The following is a 1772-nucleotide window of genomic DNA, read 5'->3' on the forward strand; positions in this document are numbered from 1 at the left end:
ATACCTTTGTTTTATTTATTGTGCCACTGAAAAATATGTTTGATCTTGGTTTTACTTGGCTGTTTCTTCCATGAGAGAGTGATTGGTATTTAGCCAGACTGTTTAATTCATATCTGTGAGTCAGAGCTCTGGGGTCCTAAGAGACACACACTCCACTGGTGCTGACAGAGTGAGTAAATGGGAGAGTAGATGATAGATGGATGCAGACTAGTCCTTGTTGAGGAGGCGCCTTGCTGTCCTATGAGGGTCATGAATGCGGTGGTCTCTACCATCCCACTAGTCTCCTTACTGCCCCTCTTACATCTTTGTTTCTGAGAGTGTAGATTAGAGGGTTGAGGCTAGGTGTGACAACAGTATAAAAGAGGGCAATGAACTTGCCATGCTCCTGAGAACTTCCTGATGTTGGCTGCAGATATATGCACATGATTGGAATGAAAAAGAGGGACACAACCATAAGATGGGATCCACACGTTCCAAAGACTCTCTGAAGTCCGGTTGATGACTGCATCCTCAGCACAGCCCGAGCAATGGCACCATATGAGCTGAGGATCAGGATGAGTGGTATCAGAACAAAAATGGAGCTTGTGGCCAGAAGGGTCAGCTCATTAGCATGGGTATCAACACACGATAATCGCAGCAGTGTTGGAACTTCACAGAAGAAATGGTCCACTTGGCGATGTCCACAGAGGGGGACCCAGAAGGTAAAGGAGGAATGAAGTGCTGAGTTGGTAAAGCCACTGACCCAGGAAGCCACAGCCAACAGGTGACAGAAACGAGGGTTCATGATCACAGTGTAATGCAGGGGTCTACAGACAGCTGCATAACGGTCATAGGACATGACCACCAGGAGGACACACTCTGTGGTTCCCAGTGCAAGGGCAAAGTAAAGTTGAGTCATGCAACCGGCATAAGAGATGGTCTTTTCTGGGCCCCAGAGATTGACCAGCAACTGAGGGATGGAGCTGGTGGTGTAGCAGAGATCCAGAAAAGAGAGGTTTGAGAGGAAGAAGTACATGGGAGTGTGGAGATGGGCGTCCAGGTATGACAAGACAATGATAAAGAGGTTGCCTATCAATGTCGTCAAGTAGAACATCAAGATAAGCACAAAGAGAATTACTTCCAGATGAGGCCAATGTGAAAAACCAAGTAGAATAAGGTAGCCTTCATAACTTTCATTTCTCCCCTTCATCATTCATTTTTTGTTACCTAAGGAAAGAATCACATACTTCCCAAAATTGTAAGAAAATGCTCCAAGAATCACAGGGACACATGAAAAAGAAACAGAAGCCAGTTTAAAAGGACTGCCACTGTTCAACTCTGTGACAGTTGGGCATTAAAAGAAACTATACTAATGAACTGAGAGAAGTAAGAATCCACAAGTTCATAGTGATGTAAATATATACATATAAATGTAAATTATATATATATATATATATATATATATATATATATATATATATATAAATTATTAGTGGAAAAGTAAAAGTTATTCCTGTCAGTAGGATTCTAATAATATGTATAGAAAGAATGGTAGAGTTTAAAAAGGTAAATATATGCTAAAAACTAGTGAATGAAATATGATGAGAACCAGGATATTTACATGCTCTAAAATACCTCCCCACTAATTACCTATTAATTACAAAATGAAGAAGAGTAAACTTCACAAGAGAAAAATGTGGTGGATGGGCATCACCATAAACAAGATTAGTCAATATTAACAACACCAGTGTTGAGACAAACCAACATTGTGCACCTAGTGACATGATACTCTG

General features: G+C 41.0%; 1 protein-coding gene across 1 annotated transcript; it reads right to left on the minus strand.

Annotated features, from left to right (window-relative positions):
* Positions 1 to 207: 207 nt before the first annotated feature.
* Positions 208 to 1196, minus strand: LOC132666550 (olfactory receptor 2J3). Its single transcript, XM_078446409.2, is given in 2 exon segments — positions 208 to 1178; positions 1180 to 1196. Coding segments are annotated over 2 exon segments (930 nt in total). The 3' UTR covers positions 208 to 265.
* Positions 1197 to 1772: the final 576 nt, after the last annotated feature.

Source organism: Panthera onca, chromosome B2, assembly GCF_046562875.1.
Source record: "Panthera onca isolate mPanOnc1 chromosome B2, mPanOnc1 haplotype 2, whole genome shotgun sequence".
In the NCBI taxonomy this organism is placed as follows: Eukaryota; Metazoa; Chordata; class Mammalia; order Carnivora; family Felidae; genus Panthera; species Panthera onca.